Source organism: Equus quagga, chromosome 16 (genome assembly GCF_021613505.1).
Source record: "Equus quagga isolate Etosha38 chromosome 16, UCLA_HA_Equagga_1.0, whole genome shotgun sequence".
NCBI classification, from domain to species: Eukaryota; Metazoa; Chordata; class Mammalia; order Perissodactyla; family Equidae; genus Equus; species Equus quagga.
This window is the reverse complement of record NC_060282.1, coordinates 11576057-11597824: the sequence shown is the minus strand read 5'-3', so window position 1 is coordinate 11597824 and position 21768 is coordinate 11576057. Positions and strand designations below refer to the sequence as shown.

General features: G+C 39.1%; 1 protein-coding gene across 1 annotated transcript in view; it reads right to left on the bottom strand.

The window, feature by feature from the left end:
- Positions 1 to 21768, bottom strand: part of ADCY8 (adenylate cyclase 8) — a 215681-nt gene that overhangs the window by 153792 nt on the left and 40121 nt on the right. Inside the window, exon 2 of the mRNA XM_046642315.1 lies at positions 14659 to 14808. Within this exon, the coding sequence (XP_046498271.1) occupies positions 14659 to 14808 (150 nt within the window). The remainder of the gene's footprint in view (positions 1 to 14658; positions 14809 to 21768) is intronic.

The window sequence follows — 21768 nt, the reverse complement described above, 5'->3', positions numbered from 1 at the left end:
GGCATCTGGATCCTTACTGAGTGAGTTCTAGGCACTAGCTCTGTGCTCTGGAGCCTGATTTGGGGTTCCTCCTTTCCCTGGATGCAATGGATCACCTGTGGCTGAGTCTCATGGCACAATCTATTCACATCTTTGCATAATCTATTGTGGAACATCATCCACGACTCGCTCATGCGTCTTATAAATTGCTATTTAGCAAACAAACATATATTGAGGAATGAGTTAGTACCAGGCATCGTGCTCTGCAGTGGGCAGAGCGGGGAATAAGCTTCGCTTCTGCCTTTCCCATGCACGCAGCCTAGTTGACTGAGAGGCTGGAGCTGACTGCAATAAAATATTAACAGCATTACGAAAGAAGTCGGCACAGGGCACCACCTGTCTCTTATGTGTTCCAAAGACATATCAGGATAATAGATGTGAAAAAGGGAATGCTTTGAGCTGCTGGAGAGTCAGGAGGTATAAAGATGAAATATTTACACCCCAGTGATTAACAGACACAAGAGGTGGCTCCCGTAGAGCTGAAACACAGACTCTTGGCCAATGGGAAGGAAGAAAGAGGAGTTGATGGAATAGACAGTTCAAGAGGAGCACTCCCTGTGGGATATGAAAACCTCCGCAAAATCCACATCCAACTGACTAAGGAGGGAAGGGAAATGATTCTTCAGTAGTTGTCAATAATACTGTCATATTTGGGGAAGGGATCTCATGGGAAATTCCCCTTAATCCAATCATTATTTTATTCATTGGAAACAATGTTGAATGTCTAATGTCAGGTTAGATATTATGTGGGAAAAACATGAGTCCTCAATTGATCAAGAAATTTACAATCATGTGGAGAGATATGAGACATGTTTCATAGAGCTATAAGATAAGGTGGAAAGTGCCAAGCTTACCAAACTCCAGTCTATTCTGAAAAATTCTATCTAAAATATCTCATTTAATTTTTATTTCTGGCACCTAACTTGGGGTTTGGTCTACATTCCATAACGTACTAACATGATTGGATAGTAATATTACATTTGCTACTATTATGAAAGCTCTGAAGAGGGCTCTGAGAAAAAGTCAATTAATGTGGAATTTTGATTAGATAATGATGAGTTATCTGAGCTCTAAATAATGAAGGAAAATCAACCAAGTGTACTGGATAACCCCTGGATCAAGCTGTGCCTGAAGCCTGTTAGGAATGGAACTCAGGCAAGTCTAAAGCTGGACTGGAGGAGGAGTGCACACCTTAGCATATGACCTTCTGGGGTTGTTATCAATTTCTTGCAATTAGTGGGAAGGCAGGTGCAAAGCTGGAAGCTTTAGAATAGTTGTGAGGAGTCAAGAGGGCATTAAAAACCCCATGTGAGAAAATCAAAGGGAACTTCTCGAAAACCCTACACCACCCTTGGTCTGGCCAGGCTCCATCATCGGCAGTAGGAGCCTTCTTGGAGGTTTCACTGGATGCCGGCACTTCCCTGGACCACTGGATCTCTTTCTCTGAGTAGCCTCCCTGTATCTTATTTTTACTTAAGAGAACTCATCTGATTTCCCCACATCTCTCTGCGTATTCCCATCAATCAAATCATGGTCCTGTTGTGACAACTGTGCACCTACCCCTACACATTCAGTAACATGAGGCAAGATGTTATCTTTATTGCCAAGACCAGTACGAGTTGGGTTTCCCATCATTTGAGACTACAAGAGGTCTCCAGTGAGGAAGAGAGGGCCAGGGTCCTCCCGAGGGAGGGGCAGATTGTGAGCAGCATGGTATGTCCAGGAGACTTCATTAATCCACACAGCATAATAGTTAGTATATGGGCTGTGGAGCGAGACTGTCTAGGTCTGAGTACCAGCTCCGCAACTTGCTAGCTATTACGTAACCTCTCTGTTTATGGGTTTCCTCACCTATAAAATGGAGGTAAAAATACCACCCACCTTGTGGGGTTACTCTGAGGATTAAATAAAGTAATATAGGTAAAAGGCATAGTATCTAGCACATAGTAAGTGCTTTATAAGGACTAGTCTTTGCTAATTCTATCCAGGTAAAGTTTAAGGTGGGGAGAGAGGTAAGAAATGGATCGTGTTGCATTGTAAAGGCAATGGGGAGTTGTGTTAGGTTCCTAGGAGTACTATAACAAATTACCACAAAATTCAGTGACTGAAAAGAACAGACATTTACTCTCTCACAGGTCTGGATGTCAGGAGACTGAGATTAAGGCATAGGCACTTTGGTTCCTTCTGGGTGCCCTCAGGGAGAAACCGTCTCGTGCCACTCTCCCAGCTCCTGGTGGTTGTGGGCAGTCCTGGGGGTTCCTCAGCTGGCAGATGCATCACTCCAGTCTCTGCCTCCATCTTCACACGGCCTTTGCCCTGGGTGTTTCACCTCTCTGCCTCTACGTTTCTGTGTGTTCTCTCGTCCTCTCACAAGGACACGAGTCACAATGAATCCAGTATGAATTCATTTTAACTTGATTACATGTGCAAGGACTTTCCTTCCAAATAAGGTCACATTCTGAGGTTCGAGTGGGCATGAATTTTGAGGGGACACTATTCAACCTCATACAGAAGTCATGGAGGTGACCTGAGCAGGTTTCCATTTTAGAAGGATCGCTCTGGTTGTGGTGTGAGGAACAAAATGCAAGGAGTTAGGGGCTGTTGCAGTGATCCAGGAAAGAAAAGGAGCAGAGAGTAGGGGTAGAAAGGTGGAGAAAAATATGAGAGATGGGCGGAAAGGAGAACCAACTGCTCATGATTATGACTGGATCTCAGGGTGGAAGGAGAAGAGGAGCTAGCGTGGGCTTGGAGAGCTGATGGCCAGTGGTACTAGTCACTAAGAAAGGAAATACTGGAGAGACAAAAGTTTTGGAGAAGGAAAGATCTATGCTTGTTGAGTGAATGGAGGTTGAAACTGTGATTATTTCACCCTATGCCAAATTTCTTCTTGTCTTGAAAGCATAGTTCTCAGTCTATCTCAACTTCGTAGACTCTGACTGCAAATCAAGAGGAGTTTCATTATTTTAAAAGATCAATTTGGACTTTGATTTTCATAGGTAACTGACAACATGACGTTGCATTCCAGTAGACCTCAACTGAGTCAATAACTTATCCCACTGATGGAGGCTCCCAATATGCTAAATATTCATGGCTGGCTGGTCTTGTCTAGTCCACATCCCATGTCCGCCTCATCAGTTATGTTGTATCTTTACCAAGAAGTAGTATTGTTTGTTTCCAGATTTATTTATGTCAGTTGCATTTGCTATCGCTATAACCAAATTTAATTGAGTATGGTATAAACAACAAAAGATGAACGTGAAAAGAAAGCAAGCTTCTGTTTCTATGAAAAGTTGAATGCTTTGGAAATACTTGGTTTCCTTCTAAAAAAATTGCTTTCAAATTAGGTGTGGGCAAGACATTTGCAAAAGATTAGTGATAAATAGAAATTGCAAGCAATAGGATATATTGGAGTATATGAGGAAGCTATTTGGTGTAAACCTAATTCGGCCTTTGTTTTTCCAAAAGGGCCTGACTGTGGCCATTGAGCATGCATTGTATATCTGCTTTAAACGTTTCCTACGGCAAGAACAAATGTCCTTAAGATAAAGGTGCAACTTCCCCCGACATCGGAATTTCTTTAGGGATAAGCATCTTTCCTTAGGCTAGGAACTGATTGCTGTGCTCACCTTTGACCACCCAGCTGACCTGTGACCACCCAGCTCGAGACAACAGACCTGCCACCCTGCTGTGTCCACCGAGACAGCAACCTACCTGCTGTGTCCATCAATCACTGTGCCGACAAAGCAGTCTCATGACTATTGTAAAAGGGACATTTCAGTCATATGTGAAACATCCTCTTTGGGGGTATATAACCACTCTGTACACCCCACTTCGTTGGTGCTCTTTCTTCCTTCAGGAAGAAAGGCCCCAGCTCATGGTCCTTACATTTTAGCTCAGAATAAACTCACCCCAAATTTTCATTTATAGATTGGTTATGGATTGTTTTTGTCGACATTAGAAACAAAGAAACAGAAAATTCTAGAATGGTTCTGTACTCGGATTGCTCTAAAAGTATTTTTAAATTATTTGTTCTCTTTTATGTTCGATCCATTTTGAGTGGGCTTATGCAAAATAGAAGATATAGAATTCTCATCAATGGAACCATAGTCAAATCCAGGTAAAATAAGCTATTTTAGGCATGGATCATTTTTTTAAAATACGTATTTTATTTCCCTCCTGCTTCAATCTACTATGGCTTTTGGAATGTTCCTTTAACGATATCCAGGCAATGAAGCATGCCTTCCCTTCAGTATTTCATAGTTGGGTTGTGGTTAGGTTTCTAGTTCAAATTTCTTAGTCAAAATCCCCTGGACAGATTTATGACATAAAAGGGCCCCACGTGGCTCTTGGGCTGCTCCTCAGCTCCTCCAGGCTGGATCAAAGGTGTTGAGGGCAGTGATGGTGATTGATTTCTTCTGTCTGAACTGCCTCTGGAAATGTTAATTGTATGCAAATGAGTGCAGGGTGCTGGCCTCTCTTGGAATCAGGGGGAGTATTTAAAATTAGCACTGCCCAGGGATGCCAAATATGAATAAGAACACAAATAGCAAGAAGAAAAGTTGTACTAATTAGAATGAGAGTAGTTCTGCTGCAAAACTCAGGGTGTGGTCCAGGCTGTCCAATAGTTCACGGACCAACTATGATGCCCAGCTCTCATCTATACTGCTTGATTTCCTCACAACAACCTTGGGATACAGGGATTATCATTTTTGACAGACGAAGGATCCAAAGTGCAGAGAGTTTAAGCGGTGTACCCAAGATCACCCAGATATGGAGTTAGCACTAGCCATCAAATCCAGGTTGTTCTTCAAAGCTCCCACTCCTTCTGCCATGCCAAACGGTGCACATAATGTAATGGGAAGATTGCAAAGAAGCAGACAGCAAGATGGAATGCAAGGGTTGGTGGTCTACCCTTTGAGTGAAGTCAGCTGCTCCAGGAAGGTGAAAGGCCATTAATCTTGGGCCTGTGCTCACTTCTCCAAAATCTAACCAGCAACTAGGGGGAGTCGTGGTGCTAACTGCGATACTAGGCACAGTGTGAAAAACCTGTGTTAACTAAGAATTTCTAAGTGCCAAGGAAAAAGAAATAGCTCATGACTGCAAACAGTAGAAGCAGCTTCCTAAAGAGGGGGCATTTGAGCATCAGTTTGGGGCGTTGGTGAGATTTTCACAGAAATAGCCCTAACATTTGTAGAGTTCTTTACAGTTGAAATAACACTTTTTCAGACATTATGTTATTTGCCTCTCAGAACACCTCCGCGGGTTAGGGCAGGAATTATAATTTCTAATTGAGAAATGAGGAAACTCATGCACAAGGTGATCTGACAACTTGTGGCAAACTGAAATGGAACACACCTTTGGGCAGCACTGTCCTGTAGAAACATGTGAGCCACACATGGGATTAAAAAATTCCTAGTGCACCCTAAAAAAGTAAAAAGAAACGGCCGAAATTCATGTCAATAGTATATTCTATTTAACCAGACATAACCATGTGTAATCAACATGGAACCAAAACATAAAAAGTTATTAATGAGATAATTTGCAATCCTTTTTTTTTCTGGGTATTGTCTTCAAAATCTGGTGTGTATTTTAGACTCACAGCATATCTCAATTTAGACCAGGCACATTTCAGGTGCTCAATATTCACATGTGGCTAGTAGCTACCATATTGGACAGAGCAGAGTTTTTTTGACTCCTAGTCTTTCTGCTCTACTAAATTGCCTCACAAACACAGATGGAGAGAGATGGGAGTTGGGCATCTCATGCAAAGGGAGCAATAGGAGCAAGTAATTCAGGGTCCTGGCAGGAGACAATTGGTACTTCAAGAGGGGTAAAGGAAGAGAGTCTAATGAAGAGTTAAGGAACCCAACAATGGATGGGAAAGCACCCCAGGGCCAGGAAGAGCGGAGTTACAAACACTCCTGGAACCTGGCAAATCCTGTAGCTATAAGAGAGGGCTGGCTCATAGGAGCTGTCACCTTTGGTAGAAAAATGCAGCACCTGTCAGCCCATAGCCCAGCAGGATAGATGATGAGGAGATAAATCCATTGACCTCTTTGCCCTCCCATCTTCTAGTCTACATCCAGTGCCTCCCATTGGTCAAACCCAACCAGAAGTTAGAGGGTATTGAGCCTGTTGATGCGTCCATAAAGATAAGTCTCCTGGGGTACAAAGAAAGGCAGAGAAGGTTAGAGTTTGGATCTAGAGGGCAAGCAGGGAACAACTAGCAAAAAATCAAAGGCACAGAAGTGTGGGGCATGTCTGTTGGAGTACAAGAATGGAGGTAACAAGTGATGACTGAAAAGTTGGGCTGGAGCCAAGTAGTGGATGGGCTGTAATACTGGCCAAATGAGATTTGTTTGTGTTTTACAGGCAATAGCAAGGGATGGGGGGCTGTATTGTGAGGTCTTATATCAAACTTGGGTACTAAGAAGATGATTCTGATAGACATTACACTCTATGCTGGGGTTCTGAGATGTGACTTAGTTACATGCCTCACCTCTCAAATGACCAAGTTGAGAAGTAGATATGGGAAGCAGAGAAGAATCAAGACAGACACTTTATTACCAGCAAAGGGATGGGGCCTGTGGCTGCAAAGTGAGTGAACATGGGGTTCCCATGCCTTCTTTTTGTGTCAGCTACAGCTCTCCACCTAGAGTACAGCAGCTGGGCCACTGTGGGGCTCACTGCATCAGTGGCCTCCCCATGGGGAGGAGAGAAGCCCGCATGGGTGGACTCCCTGTAGGGAGGAGAGGATCCACATTCTTATCCCACAAAAAGGCTTTGGCAATGAATACATTACATAGGAATCCTACTTTCTCTAAGATGGAGAGAGGCAAGAATAGACGGGAGAAAACAGTGGCTCATGCTCCATACATTCCCATGAGGTCCGATATGTCTCTAGAGGCTCCTATTTCACAGATCATAAAGAAAATGGGAAAAAGCAAAATACAGTTTCTTTTTCAAGAAGAATTTTATGGTGGAGTGACTCTGGCTGGCTAGACCAGTTCACACTACTTAGAAACCGGTTAGCGCCAGTTAGAAATCTTTTTTGTGGGAGAATTTAAACAGTATTAGAAAAGGAAATACAGGGACAGTTAGTACACATATGGTGGAGACGGCATTAACAGGAATTGGCACCTCAGTCGATTGGATGGATCAGGTACAAGGATGAGTCATATAGAGAGGAAGTACATTTTTAGAGGATGAGAGGATCATGAACAAGCTGAGCCAGTGATATCTGTGGGACATGCAGATGAAGCTGTCTGGCAGGATGTTGATGATGGACATCTGAAGCTCAGCAAAGAACATGGCGTTAGAACGCTGCCATAGGAAAGATCCAGAAGTGATGGCTGAAGTCACAATAAATCACCAAAAGACAGACAAGAGATAAAAATGGCTATTTAAATTAATCAAAACTAAAAAATCAATTCCTTAGTCACACTAGCCATATTTCCTGTGCTGTTCAACTGTCACACGTGGTTAGTGGTTTTTGGATAGCACAGATACAGAATATTTCCATCATCATAGGAAACTCAATGTGACAACTGTGGAGCATTATATATTCAGGGAGGATGGTGATTAGAATAATATTTTACTTTTTCTCCCAAATGCTTGAAAGAAAAGAAAGTGAAATATGAAAAGAAATGAAATGGAGCTATGAAAAAAATGGAACATAGAGGCAGAGATACTTACAGGATGATCAAGAAAATGCCTTTAATTAAAATTTATTTTTAAAATTTTGCTTAGGCAGAACCTACCTAGGCTGAAGTCATTGACATAAAAGAATAATGGAAGGTAAAGTTGCACTGGTGAATTGAGGAAGTTAAAGCTGTTACCTGTCAAGGAGATAGTAGATTCCTGGTGTTGGAGAATAAAGATCCCAGAAACCATTTCACAAGATGAGAATATTTACCAAATCTATTTATTCACAAATATTTTTGAATGAAACAATATTTCAAAACACAATTACAACATTCATTATATGTTGACTGTCTCTGCTTTTCTTCCCGGCTTGGGTTTCTACCCTTCCAGCTCCACAGCTGTTGTGAAGAACACCAATGAAACATACACTGAATCTTCACAGAGTCTATGGCATCGAAGTAAAAATAAAGCAAGAGCATAGCAGAATGTAGAAAGAGATTAATTCCATAAAGAAATACACAAATGAAACACTCATGGTGGTCACAGCAGGGGGAACAGAGAGGGTCTTTGTGCAGGAGGTGACCTTTGAGCTGAGCTTTGAAGAGTGGATAAAGTTTAGGGATGAAAGGAATGTTATACCGGGCAGCGAAAAAGCATAAAGCAAAGACATGAGTGTATAAGGTAATAAGAATGTTTAGAAATGGATAATATTCCAGTATAAACTAGAGAACAGTTAACATGAAATATATTAATAACAGATAAGGATGACCATCATGGATTGTACGTGGGTGGTCTTGAATGTAAGAGATGGAGAATAGCAGAAAAATGGCTTGATGGTAGAAAGCTCAAGAGGTTTTTGGAGGATAAAGAGATGAGTCATCAAGTTGCAGCAGAAAAAACAAATATTCTGAGACTCTGCCACTTTCAGGTCAACCTTGATTCTTCCTTGAATGAATGAATGACAAGGCTCTGCCTTACGTAATACTTAAGAGCTATCTGTAGCTTTAAAAACGATTCCCGAGATGCTATAGGGCAATGACATAAATCAAATCAACCAACTCAGAACTCAGTAGGAAAACCAACTTTGACACCCAATCTATTGTCCGAACTACTAACTTACACCAATACTGTCTAACAAAGATGTTTAAGTTAAACGGAATTGCTTTAATACCGCTAAAACATCTGCTGCATTTAATAATAATCTTCCTGCTGCTGCAACATATGGCATCATCAGAAACGAAATCCCAGTGTCCCCAGAGCTTCTGAGACACCTCGAAATGCCATGATTACCATAAGTAGGTTTAGGCAATTTGCAAAGCTGAAAGAAAAACAATTAATTCATTTTAATATTCAAAATAAATATGGGCCACGTGGATCATTTGGGAAGAGAAGTGGGATTACAAAAACCACCATAATTAGAATTTAACTCCCCAAAGAGAGATGTTCTAAGATGTGGCTTCCAGATGGAAAATTCCCCTAGCAGGTCTGCATAAGACACGCACTCAGCCTGCCCCAGTCCCTCCTGAACTGGATAAGAGTCCTCCTCCCACCAAGTTTTTAATGCAGGTCACAAGGAGCACAAGTCTCGCCACTTTTACGCAAGAGAATTATTACAGCATGACCCTCATGTAGGTAGACGTGAAGCCAAGAGCCAAAGTTTGAATTCAATATAACTCAGTTACATAAACATTAATCAGAAGAGCTCATATTCCAGCCATTGTGCTAGAAACCCCCCCGAGAATCAGATGAATTAGACAGAGTAGCTGCTTTTAATAGTCCTTACTGGCCATGGAAAGAGAGCAATGCAGACTAGTAAATGTCATAAATTCTGACAGGTTCTATAAGAGAGTTAACTTTAAGGCATGCTGGAAGCACAAGAAAAGCATTTCAGCTCCACCTGGGAGGCGAAAGCAAGCCTCATGGAGGAAGGGATGCTGGAGTAGAATTTTCAGAGTAGAGACATCAAGAAGGAGCTTTCCAGGTTGAAAGAACCACATGGCATAGGGTGGTGAAACATGAGTTCAGGAAGCTGACAGTCATTTGGTGTGATGTGAGTGATAAGGGGTGGAGAAAAATCCAGAGAGAGGACAGGGGCTAGATCCTGGAGGGCCTGTTGGGCCATGTGGGGGGTTCTGGATGCTACGTTGGAGGGAATAGCGCCACTGAAGGCTTTTCCTGCTGAAGAGTGACATCAATGTTATTATCATCATGGCGTCCTCTCTAATATGACTTGAGCACATCCTTGGCCTTGGGCTAAGAACTGTTCACCCTTAATCCTCACCACAATTCTTGGAGGAAGGTAGAATCATTATATTCATATTACACCCACAAAATCAGGGTCTCTAGAGGGGAGTAATTTGCCTAAGTTCCCACAGCTAGGAAGTGCAGGAAGTAGGAGGGGAATCCAGATTTTTCCAGACATTGAAGATTTTGCTTTTAACCCCTACAACCAACGTACCGGTTCTGAACCAGACCAGGCTTTTGAGATGGAGAACAGATTGGAGAAAGAGAAGTTGGGGACCAAGAGAACAAATAGGAGATGGTTGGAATGATCTATGCTATTCGAATTGGTGATAAAATTGTTAAAAGAAAAAAAAAAAAACAGGGGCAGGCCCTATGGTATAGTGGTTGAATTCAGCAAACTCCACTTTGGCAGCCTGGGTTCACAGGTTTAGATCCTGGGTGTGAACCCACACCACTGGTCAGCCATGCTGTGCTGACAACCACATATAAGGTGGAGGAAGATGGGCACAGATGTTAGCTCAGAGTTAATCTTCCTCAGCAAAAAAAAAAAAAAAAAAAAAAGGGCAAAGTCCTCGCCTCCCTGAAGGAAAGGGCCAATATATGCTCAGCTTCTTGAAGCCAATTATCTAAATTAAAAATGTTAATATTTGGGCCCATTCAGTAGTTTCTGCCTGGCATTGTGCCAGTTACCATGGGAAGGAAAGGAGATGTTGTAAGGTAGACAGCCATCTTCAAGGAGCTTTGTTAAAAAACTAGTTTAGAAGACATGCAGGGTTTTGACATTTTCTAGTCTCTCCCGCCTGCTTGCTTTTAACTTAAGAACCAAGCGTGCAACCTCAGTTTATCCCAGGAAAAGCATGTTTTCCAGGACCTCCAGCATCTCATCATGCTAGGGGACCCCCAAGTAAGCAGCAGCATGGCTGAAGTGCCACTCATTCTCTATCTGCAGCTTGGCAATTTTTCTTTGGAAAAAAGCTTAGTTACCACTATTGACTATTAAGAATCTCAGCCATTTCATAACCAAACATTCCATGCTGGCTTTCAGGCACTGCTAGGTGGGCTGTGTAGAAGAATGAGCCTTGGGTCACCCTGAAGGGGCTCACAGTTTACCCTAACAAACAGGCATGTAATGATTGACATCCAGCATGGCATGCCGTGATAGAGACCTGCAATGGACTTTCTTCATTTTGGTATACAAAGCACACTGAACAATGCCTGGTCCATACTTAACCTTCAATAAATATAAATAAGCGGTTTTCATAGAATTGAAAAGTACAGTGGTATGCCATCGAAGAAAGTACATAACTTTGCTGGGGGCTATCAACCTTGTTGTCTTTCATATGTATCTTATTGTCAGTCTCTTTGCTAATTCTTTATTTATTGGAAGAGAGGAAAGAAAGTTCTATGCATCCACCAGGTCCAAGCCAGAGTAGAGACTGAGTCTTATTTGTCTCTGCGACTCCACCATGAGTAGAAGGATGAATAATAACTGAGTTATCATGGGAGGGCTCATAATTGCTCCAAGAAACTATGTTCTCCCTTCCTTCAAGATGGTTGCATGTGTCATCTGACCTTTAGGGGTACTCTTTACTGAGCTAAATTCTATTCACGTGTCAACTCAGGCATCATTTCTTTGAGGAAGGCTTCTATCAGCCTCCAGTTTAGGTTTGACGCAAATACTATTACCTTAGATGTCTGTGAGGTTGTCCATCTCTTTCCATATCTGGTAAACTCTGTAAGACCAGGAACCTATTACTAATCGTCATTATACTCCCAATGTCCAGTAAAGCTCATGGCACATACTAGACCCTCAATAAATAAATTAATTCATGGTTGAACAAATTAAGTCATTTACATGTTTCCTTTGTATTCCACCGTGAAATAAAGCCAATGCTTGAAAAAAATCCCACAAAACTTGAACATTTCTGTAGAGTAAGACTTCTTGGTTCTGTAATTATAATTGCAAAAATAAAATGCCATTTGTCTTTGGCATAACTTCCCAAGGAAAAAGGATCTGCAGTCACTTAGGCATGTACAGTGTTTCCTTCACATGGTATAGAATTTCTAACAGTTATGGTATTATAACCTGCTCTGATAAGATGCAAATGGGGATGGATTTACGTGTGTTAATGACACATGATATTTTAAAAGATATGGAGCCTAATGCTGAGTTCTGATGGTTGTACACCTGAGGAGAACCACTATCCTGATTTCCCTCCATGGGAGTAACTTTCATTCGGGGTTTAAACCAAGACAAGCCAATCTATAATATGTTATCCAATGAGTCCTCCTGAGAGGGACCTGTGTTGGCTGATTCACATAAATCATTATGCACAACCATGCTAATAGAAACTCTTCAATGAGCTGCAAGAATACTACATACTATATTTCTAACCATTCTTTCTTCCAGAAGGGTATTATTATCCCCATGCTACAGATGAAGAAACTAAGACTCAGAGCTTGCTCAAACCCACTAAGAGAGTAAGTAACTACGGAAAGATTTCAAATCCTTGGCTATCTCGTTTGAAAGCCTCTGCCTTCTCTGCCCATCTATCACTGAGGAAGTCCTCAGGGATAACGGAAACCTGAAGCAGAGATCAAATTTCAATGGAAAGTAACTTTAGCATTGAATGATACAGAGCCGGCTATCTTAGATACAACCACTGGGGCAAGGCGGGTGGTCAATATACCAGAAATACTTTATCATAACTGTGAACACAGGACTATAACAAACAGACAGAGTATTTTACTTAATCCTCAGAACAAAAAATCTTCCACCAAAAGATAATCTTTTCTTGTATTTCATCCATGAAAGTAATGAGGCTGACTTATAATTTTGTACTGCTTTATATACATTATCTTATTTGAAGCAAACACAATGCTGAAAAGAGATGTATTTCCCCACGTATGAATGAGGAACTGAGGATTGAGAGTTAAAGCGCTGAGGTGACCCAACTAGGAGGTAAGACAGCTGTGGTATGAACTCCAGTGAACTCCTCACTACATTTGAGTTGTCACCTGTTCTCACCTCTGAATCTTATTATTTTATTCCTCCTTCCAGCAACTTAAAAAAAAAAAAAAACATTAGAGCGGATGGAGAAAGGTCCCTCCACCCTGTTAGATTGTTACACCACAGTGACTCCAAGACACTCAACTTGAAGATGGGAAAAGAAGTAAGTCTTATGGGCAGGAAAAGGCAATCATTTTCAGTGTCGCTAATATTTCACAAACATTAAATAAAAGACAGCTTCCCACACAGCTCACCCACAACTGTAGTTCTGGTTGTGACAGGGCATCAAAAGCAGTTGAATAAATTATTAATATGGCAGCATTCTCTGAAGTGGCATAGATCCCATGGAAAGACTGACGTGTCCGTCTGGCAACTGCTCTGCTTTGCAGAGGAACACGATATATCGTCCTGCGAGATACTTATGTTTACTGTACAGGGTGATTTCTTTCTTAAAGTTGTTTTTCTAAATTATTTTATAGGGATATTCAGGGCAGCTAAAATAAATCTATTATGAGGTTCCATAGTCATTTTAGACCTTAACTTAGAAATCTCATAAATCTGAATCCCGCGAATTCCATGTGGGATCTGGAAATTCAGTAGTTTCCTCTGTGCCCCTGGGACTAACATATGGCACTGGGGGTTGAGTTTTGGCAAGTTGCCCCCTACCCGTCTGCCTTATCCGTTATCACACAGACCTGGCTTTGCTCACTTTAAAGATCTATGTTTTGCTGATGATTTGATGAAATTAAAATGAGGAAAATACTGGTTTTTTGCAGCTACTTTCTTTATAATTTCTCAAATCATTATTGCATAAATCATGCATGTATCCAGAGACAAAACTTAAAAAAAAAAGAGCCTAGTATGGTAAAACTAATATATCTCCTGAGCATAGAATTCTCAAGAGTATATAAACATGTTGAACATGAAATGTGTTGATTCTATAATCAATTTGCAACACATGCCTGTGATTCCTCTTTGAAAATTGCTTTCAAAGCAAAAGATGCATGAACGTTTAATATAGGAATCATTTTAACAGCGGCAAATCTTTATTCTTTGAAAGCTAATTTTATTTTGAGGAAACATACAATTTGAGGCCAAAGCTATTTTTCAAATCCTTATAACATTCACCCAATCAGGATGTCTAAGAACTCCTCTATTTTAACCTCTTTGAACTGGAACTCACCGCCCCATCCCCGACCCCACTTGCCTTCGTACTGCAGCCCTATCCGGGAATTCGTATCATGTCCTTTAAACCGATTGTGTTCAATCATCTCTTCTAACAGGATGAGCAATTAGGAACTACACATGTGCAAGATTCTTTTCTGGGCTTACTATAATTTGAATTGTTACATAATGAAAAATTTCACTGGAATTAACAATTGACAGTTTCAAAAAAGGAGAGCCAAAGATGAGAACGTTAATGGTTTTTAGGAATCATGGCCTTGTTCACAAACATAGATGTCAGTGAAAGGTGTCAGAAAATCATTTTGTGACTAGAATCATTTTATTCTTTGCAGGGAACAATTAATTGAGTGTGGAGAATAAGACCAACCCACTTTGACCTGTAAGTCCAACATTACTATTTTAGACCCTGGAATCCCATAACACAAACTTTGAGAGAACGCTTGCAAGTCAGGATGTGTTTGGGGAGAAAAAAGGCTCCATGTTATTCAGAGACTGGCTAGGTGACAACCGGGACACACGACGTTTCCAATCGGTACCTGTCTTTGGTTTTCCGTTTCCAGGCGCAGCCTGGCCTCCACACACCTCCGTGTCTCCAGGAAGGCTTGGCGCTGGGCCCGGTCTGACAGGTAACTGATAAAGATTCCAGCGGTGTTCATACACATGAATAACACTGCCTGGGCCACAACCTAAAACAGAATTGCAAACATAGCCTGATCAGGTGGTTAAAACAAGAGCTGTTTGGAGGCAAAGAGAAAAAAAAAAAATTCTAAGGTAAATCTGAAGGTGGTCCTCCAAATGTCGAGTAGCAGGTTAATAGGACCATGCCCGTCATTCAGATTGTGGGTCCAACACCATCCCCTCCGAGAGGCCCCCCTTGCCCACTCTATCCAATCTAAAGCTTCTCGCTCCCCCTGTTTGGATTTGAACCTGGATTGCAAACCCGAAGGAAAATAGGGGGGCTCTTCTCTCTTCCTCACTCTACCTCACTTGCCCGCTTCACTGGCTGAAATTTTTGGCCTTTTAAAGGACTGGAGAATCAGTTGAGAAGAAGGCAAAGAGACTAATAAGAAACAGGAAAGGTACTAGTTGAATGGTACTATTATATTTTGACTTTGGTGTTCTCAGGTCTCCTTGGGCAGCACCCAAGTCCTGCTGTGTCTAACTCAAGGAAAAGCTATCACCTCTGTCTACTGCTTTTCATCTCCTCTGCTGTTACCCAGCTCCTAGGCAGCAAACTCTCCGGACCGACTCTTAAATTAGGCCTGTACTTTCACATATGTCCCCTCCCAAACCTTCTCCAGTGAAGAAAAGGAGGCAGATTCTGGACGGAGTCAACATTTGAAAGAAAGGAACAGCAGAGAGTGAAATTTCTAATTTTTAGAGCTTTAGCCTGAGTGCAGGTCATAGTAGGTATAGTGTGGGGTAACGAAAACTCCAAAAGAAAACCCAGGAGCCCTGAAGAGGCAAAGATCAGAGTTCAGGACAACCATAGCTGCTGGAAACTAACAGGAGAATCCCCAGAGAAGAGGACTACTGAGGGGGAACCTTGAATTCTTGTATAAATTCTTCCCTGAGCCACACATGCACGGGGCAGACAGCAGAGGCTTGAGCTAATGAACAAAAAACTGAACTGAGATTTGAACTGCGTCCCAAAAGACAAAGATTGTTATTTGATTTCCACCAAGTTAGTCATTTGCTAAAACAAAAGAAAAATCACCATTTCCAGAGGAACGTAGGAGAATCCAGGGTCTTAACTACACAGCATTCATAATGTCCTGAACACAGTACAAAATTATGTGACATAGGAATAAACACGAAAATGTGACCAATTCTCAAGAGAAAAGATCATCAACAGAGACTTATTCTGATCTGAAGCGCATGTTGGAATTAGCAGACGAAATAACAGTGGCTCTTACAACTTTGCTCAGTGATATAAAGGGAAATATGCTAATATGAATGAAAATATTGGAAATCTCAGCAGAGAAATGGAAACCACGCCCATGAAGTGAAAATTCTAGAACACAAACAAAAATCCTAGAAAAAACACAATGTCTGAAATTAAGATATTCCCTGGATGATATTCACAGCGGAATGTTGATGACAGAAGAAAGAGTCAATAAACTTGAAAATGCATCAACAGACTAAAGATAAGCTTGAAAGCAATCAGAGAAAACGTTCTATACACAAGACATACTCTCTAGTTATTATAGTGATTTTCAGGTAAGATAAAAAGGAATACATTCCTAACATATACTGATATAAAAATATTGAAAGTCAAAACAAAATGAAGTTGATTTTGATGTATAAATACTATATTAAAGAGAATTTAAGGAAAAAGCATTACTAGAGATAAATAGGGTCACTATAGAATGATACAAGATTTAATTCACCAGAAAGTACATAAAAATTATGAACTTGGACACATTTAACAGCATGGCCTCAAAACAAACAATGCAAAGTATCACTATGGAATTATTTACAAATCTACCATCATAGCGGTATATTTTAACACAATTTTCAGCAGTTAATAGATCAAGCAGATTAAAAAAGTCAGCAAAACTAGAGACAATTTGAATAGCTAATACATTTAACAACTTTGAAATGGAACATGATATCCAACATTTCGATGATACAATTTCTTTTTGGCACATTTTGAATATCTGTAAAACATGATTTGATGATAGGATCTAAAGCTAGTCTCAGAAAATTTCATGGAACTAGTGTCATGTAACCATAGTCAACAACTACAATGAAATCAAGTTACAAAGCAATATAAAAAGATAACTGAAAAGCAACATGTGTTTGGGAATTAAAATATTTCTAAATAACTCATGGAATTAAGAATACACTATAACGCAAAAAATATGTAGCTGAAGAATAATAAAAATACTGCTGAACAAAACTTAATAGTCCTCACAGAAGAATATATAGTCATAAATGCTTCATTAAAAAAAAAAAAGAAAGTAGGTTGAAAAATAAATATACTAGCCATTCAAATTAAGGATTTAGCAAAAAAAACCCCACAAAACCTAAAAAACAGATTAAATCTATGGTATGCAGAAGAAAAAAATAAAATAGGAGCAAAAATTAATGAAATAAAAAAGAAATATATAATAAAGAGAATCAACAAAGTCAAAAGTTTGTTTTCTGAAGAGACCAATAAAATAGTAACACACTACAAGCTTAATGAAGGAAAAAGAGAAGTGGGACAAACAAGCAATATTAAGAATAGGAAATGAGACAGTTAAAAATATTGTGGAAATTGACAGATAATAAGAATATATCATGAAGTTTAACTCTAATGAAAACCTCAGATGGAATTGATGTATTTCTCAAAATACAACTTTACCGAAACTGATTCAAGAAGAAAGGAGAGAAATTAAAGAAATCGAATCATAATTGCAAATGCTTCCACAAGGAAAGCAACGGGCCCAGACGGCTTCTTTGGATCATTCTATAAAAAAATGTGGAAGAAATAATTTAAATCTTTCATAATCTCTTCTAGAAAATAGAAAAATAGAGAATAGTCTTCAATTCAGTTAATATAACCTTGATGCCAAACCCAAGATAGTTGGTATATGAAGGTAAATAACAGGTGAATCTCACTCACGAATATGGAGGGGAATTCCTACACAGAATGTCAGCAAATCGAAAGCATCAATGCACAGAAAAGATCATTCAACTTGATTACATTGACTTTATCCAAGGAATCCAAGGATAGTTTAACACCAAACCAACTAATGTAATTCACCATATTTACTGCTATTAACAACATACAATCATCCCATTGAGATGAAACTTCATGATGAAATTCAAAATCCTTTCATTTAAAAAAAAAAACCCTGAGATTAGAAGTAAACTTTCTAAGTCACTATGTGGGATATCTATGGAAACAAACAAAAAAACACCTAAAGCAAACATCCTACTCAATGGTAAAAGGTTAAAAGCATTTGTTTAAAGCTGAGATGCCAGTTATCTCCAGATGCAGTCAACATCATTCTCAAGTTCTCGCTATTTCAATAAAACAAAAACAAAGTAGAAGTGATAAAGTTTGGAAAGAAAGAAATATATTTTCATTGTTTTCAGATGATTATCCATGTGGGAAATCCACAAGACTCTACAGAAAAATTACTAAGATTAATAAGAATTTACCAGAGATGCTGGATTTAAATCAAAATAAAATGTCAATTGCATTTCTACCCAACCATAACAAACAGAAAGAAATGAATTTAAGGGAGAAAATGATGGAATTTCATTTAAAATAATCAAATAAGACCTACATAGATGGAGCATTGTATACCATGCAATGGATAGGAAAGAATTGTTGAAGATCTCAGATCTCAGTAAGTATTTTTACCCTCAGTGGAATTCTAGATGATTCTAAAATTTATACGGAAGGGCAAAGGGTCAAGATATTCTTAAAGAAGAACAAAATGGAGAGACTCGCAGTACCAGGCATTGAGACTTGTCATAACCCTGCAGTAATCAGGACATCATGGCATTTATATGGGGATACACAAATTGACCAGTGGATGGGAATAGAAAGCGCAGAAACATAAATTCACAAACCTGACAACTGGGCATCACAGGTCTAAGGAGAAAAGAGAGATTTTTTAACAAGGGGTGTTGGGACAATTTGTTGTCCATTTGGAAAATAAAATAAAAGTAAATCTCAGCCTACACAGAAATACATTACATAGAAACACATTACAGGTGGATTCAAGTCTTAAACACGAAAGGTAAAAATATAAAATTTTAGAAGGCAATATAGGAGAATATTTTTATTACCTTGATAGATTTTTAAAAATAAAACACAAGGAATAAAAACTATGAAGAATAGATTAATACATTTGATTAAGTTAAAATTAAGGATTTCTATTCATTAAAAGACAATATAAGTAAAACTGGAAACTATCCACAAAATAAGAAAAGATATTTGCAACACTTATAACCAGCAAAGAATTAATTTTCAGCTCATATGAAGAACTTGCATAAATCTGTAAGAAAAATACAATCTTATAGAAAACAAGGGCAAAAGATAAACAGATATTTCAAAGACAAGAAAATACTAATATGAAATTAAGTACAACATTTTGGGAACTGTAAGTTAAATTTCACATCTACCAGGCTGGCTCTGAAAAAAAAAATAGTGTAGCATCATCAAATTGGCAAGGATGCTGGTGGGAATGTGAATTGATGTAGCTACTTGGACTTTATATATTCATGTTTAATTTGCACATCCCTGGAACTGCACTTTCCCACTCCACATCCAGAGCCATCTTAGCACGTGTGGCCCAAGAGATATGCCCCCAAATCCTCAGAACAGCATTTTCCATAAGGGTTTGAAATTGGAAATAATCTGAATGTCCACCATTAGTTGAATGGATAAATATTTTAGGATGTATTAAAACAATTAAATATGACTCAACAGTGAAAATTAAAGAACCATTACCGTATGCATCAAAATGGATAATAGAAAATAATAGTGTAAAAAAGCATGATTCCAATGACATAAAGTTTAAAAACTAACCAATACATTGTTTATGGACATGTGAAATAGCGTATAATGTCATTTTTTACGCATCAAATCGACAATGATAAAAAATTTTACAACATATTACTCTGGCTAGGTTGTGGGGTAAACAGTCATTTTCATACCTAGTTGTTGAACATATGAATTTGGCAGTATCTATCAAGATGAGAATGTTCATACTCATCAGTTGAGTAACCCCACTTTTATGGAGTAGAGTGTCTTGTAAATGTGACAATCCAGGTACAAAGATCAAAGGATATCATAGCATTGTTTGCACATAATTGGAAAAAACCTAAATGGCCATAAACAGAGGATTGGCTAAATTATAAAGCCATACAATTAAATAGTATGTAGATAAAAATAACTAATATGCAACATTCCAGTATATATTGTTAAGTGGGAAAAGAAAGGGCTAACATTTGCTATCATTTTTACATACATGGACTCTTTCAGTAAGGTACTGGATAATTCTAGAGACAGAAACTGAAGCCTGAGTTTATAATATCTACCTTTTATATTTCGTATGTGTGCTTGTGGTATCTACTCCAGTACACAGATTTTTAAATAGACAGATTGATAGATTTATTGCTAAAAAAGAGAAAAAATCACACTCCTCATGATGACAATAAAGCCAGTTTGATTGTCTTCATGCTCATTTCCTACCATTTCTCCCCTTATTCATTTTGTTCTAACTAATCTGGTTTACTTTCTTTTTCTCCAATAGGCTTGTCACACCTCTGGGTCATTGCTAACGCTGTTCCCTCTGCCTGGGACACGCTTCCCCATATTTCTTGCCTTGCTGATTCCTATTATCTTTCTATTCTTGGCCTTATTATAGTTTTCTCAGTAAGATGCTCCCTGATCACTGTATCAAATTAGGATTTCCCTGGTATTCTTTATCCCTGCATGCCGTGCACTTATCACAAATTGTAATGATATATCTATTTGTTTACTGGGTTGTCTGATGCCTGTCTTGCACAACGGATTACCACTTCCAATAATACAGAGATGGTATCTGTTTTAGCCATTGATTGACACCTAGTGCCTAGCATAGTGGAGACAAGTGCTCAGCACAGTGCCTGTTAACTGCTCAGCAACTAATAAATGCTAGATATTTACTGAGTGAATAAATGAATGGATAAATAGCTTTCCTAGGTACCTCTAATCATCATTTTTACAAGGCGTGATGGAACAATGATCTTACTCCCAATGGCAATGATGATGGAAAACACCAAAGGATCTCCTTGACAACAATAATAAAAAATGTGTGAGAGCTGGAAAACATCTAAAGCACACTACTTTAAAGGAAGCATTTCTGGTAAAGGGACGCTAACTATTGTTAACTACGTAAATACTACCCAAATTGCTTTACAGCTTTAATATCATTGCAGTCAAAAGCCCAACTGGAATTTTCGATGATTTAAAAGCGTATTTGAAAGAATACATGAGTTAGAACAACGAAGGAAATTTTTACAAAAAGGATTAGAGGGGGCCCTGTCCAGCCAAAGGTAATATGTCAATTTAATACATAATTAAAATTCTGTGGCAGTAGAGAAAAACCTCAGCTGAAATATTAATGGAGTAAAAGTGACTATATCATCCAGAAATTGACAACGGAAAACATAACGGGTTGTATCATGATACATATAGCTCAACAATTCAGTGAAAAAAACAATTGTCAGTGAAAGGATAATTGGTCTTTATTGGGGAAAAATGGTTGATAGTAACCTCATACAAATGCCAATATTAAAGAGTAAAACGTGGAAAATGAGACTGCAAAAAAGGGGAAAGAAAATACAAGGGAATATTGCTCCAATCTAAGCAGAAAAGTATGAACAAAGTCTCAAGTTAAAGATTTTTTTTTTTTAATGAAAACAATTGGATACGCTGCTGATGTGTAGGTACTTTACTGCAACATTTCTGGAAAGCAAATTGGGGATATGTTGCAAAATTTTACTCACTTCTTTTGACCCAGTGACCCAACTTATAGTTTTCTATCTAAAGGAAATAATCAGATACAGGACGAGAAATTTCTGCTCAGGGATGTTCATTGCAGCTTTATTTACAAAAAGAAAACAATAAATGGAGGGGCCAGCCCTGTGGCCAAGTGGTT